Source organism: Cucurbita maxima, unplaced genomic scaffold, assembly GCF_002738345.1.
Source record: "Cucurbita maxima cultivar Rimu unplaced genomic scaffold, Cmax_1.0 Cma_Scf02217, whole genome shotgun sequence".
Lineage (NCBI taxonomy): Eukaryota > Viridiplantae > Streptophyta > Magnoliopsida > Cucurbitales > Cucurbitaceae > Cucurbita > Cucurbita maxima.
In genome coordinates this window covers 531-2708 of record NW_019274233.1, presented here as the reverse complement: position 1 = coordinate 2708, position 2178 = coordinate 531, and the positions used below count along the sequence as shown (strand labels likewise).

Here is a 2178-nt window from a genome sequence, read left to right as displayed (position 1 = left end):
GTTTTCTCTTTCTCAACCGATAACGTGGAATTCAGTAGCGTACGAGTTAGCTTTGAGCACACGACGTCATAGAGTAATGAAAATTGAGGTCGGAGATAATAATAATACAAAATTAAGAATATATTAAATATATATATATATATATATTGGAAAATAGTAACAATCATGGGCTTAATTGGTGGGAATTGATCAACAAAATCAATTTCCTCCACCGACTCTTTAAAACAAAAGGTTAAAATAAGTTCCTTTTCTTGTCTCTTTATATTATTGTACCTAAAATAAATAATAATAATAATAATAATAATAACTTTGATATTTATTTGTAAATTAAATTTTTTTTTTTTTTTGAAAACACTGATAGTATAGTTTTATTAATATGGTTGAATTTAAAAAAAAATTAAAAAAAATACGTGTATTTTTTATATTATGTTTAAAAAATACTCATGAAATTTTAAATATAACATTAACACCAGGTTAATAAGTGAAAAAAACACGATTTTTAAAGTCGATGGATTTTCTCGAGAGCTTGATGAAGACGTGCCTTGGATCTAACAGAGTGATCAAAAGCTTGGTACGCCAGTTCTTTCGAGCGAACTCCTGAACTACCGTCCTCATCCTTAGAAAGGGTTTTGCAAGTTTTTCCTGTCAATACATGAACCGAAACTGTCTATCGACACCTCATAGATTTTCTTCTTTTTTAGTATTAGTTTTGAAAGTTTATTAGTATTTTTGAAATGTGATATTAACGGTAATATTATTTTTGAAGTTAAAAAAATTAAAAATATTAATGAAAATTTTAAAATTTAACGCTATTTTTCAACACTTTTTGAAAATTTAAGGAACCATTTACCTCTCAAACCAACAATAATGGTATTTTTTTAATTTTATTTAATTTAAAAATATATATATTTTTGTAGACTGGAAAAGTTTAAGAATATTTTTATTAATTTAGCCTAAGTTGACATTTTAATATCGGTGTATCAAATCTTATTTTAGTTTTTTAAGTTATTAATCCTAAAATAAAAATTTTAAATTTTAGAGATTAAAATTTTTATCAAAACAAAAGACGGATATTCAATATGAACATAATTTATACTATCGAGATTTTTTTATATCATCGATCAAAAGATTAGATGTTCAAATCTTCGATAATTCAATAATATTATTACTTTCAGCTCTCTCGTAGGGTGTTTGAAGAAACAAATCCACCGCTACGAGGAAAATCTCCCATGCTACTAAATATTTATACAAAAATACAAACCCTATTTTACATCGAGCTTAGCTCATCAGTCAAAATAGCTATTGTCTTCGTCTCGACACTAAAAGAACTAAATCGGGTAGTAGTTACGAACACATTTTCAGCTACACTCGTTCTTTTTTCAAGAAAAAACGTTCGACACGTGATAAACTGTGGTTGGATCGTGAACGGAAAGATGGGTGGTGTTTTAAGAAAAAAAAAAAAAAACCCTCCAAAACGGGAAAAAATAATAATACTATGAATAAAAAAGAATGAGGGATTTGTGCATTTGGGCGGTGGTGGGTTCATTTGAGAGCGGCGGTGAGTGAGCGGAAAACCACCTCTTCACAAGGAATAGTGAGGCCCATATGGTGGTGGAAGCCAAATTCCTCCTCCGCGAGGCGGAGGAGGCACTGAAAATCGGGGTGAGTTAAGAGGGAAATGGGGACGACATATCGGCTGCGATTCTGGCCGACGTAGACGGCGAAATGTCCCTTGGGAACGCCGTCGTAGGCGGTGGCGGTAGCGGTGGCGTCTTGCTTCCGGCCTAGGCTGGAGCAGCGCTTCACAATGTGCTTGAGAGCGGCGGGCTTGGGAATCGGCATTGGGGGAATTTGGAAAGGGATTGGGAGTGGAAGGAGAGGTATTTATTGAGAGAGCACGGAAGTTGTACTGAGAGAGAGATGAGGAAGGTGGGAGCCATGGCCATGGGGTGCCGTCGCCATTGTTGGACCTCCAAATGACATATGGGGTCCCTCTGCTTTTGTGGCTCTGCTTTCTTCATCACTTTCTCTCTCTCCTCCTCCTCTCTTGATATTTAGGATTCGGATCCGTATTTAATGGCCCCGACATTTCCTTGTATCTCCCGAGACATAACCACGTTACCTACTTGTTACTTCTAAGAGTGAATTCTATCGTCACGTACTTGAGCTAAACCTGCT

General features: G+C 34.7%; 1 protein-coding gene across 1 annotated transcript; it reads right to left on the bottom strand.

The window, feature by feature from the left end:
• Nucleotides 1-1230: 1230 nt before the first annotated feature.
• Nucleotides 1231-1876, bottom strand: LOC111475639 (auxin-responsive protein SAUR50-like). Its single transcript, XM_023119925.1, has one exon. The coding sequence runs from the start codon at nucleotides 1840-1842 to the stop codon at nucleotides 1543-1545; it is 300 nt and encodes a 99-aa protein (XP_022975693.1). The 5' UTR covers nucleotides 1843-1876; the 3' UTR covers nucleotides 1231-1542.
• Nucleotides 1877-2178: the final 302 nt, after the last annotated feature.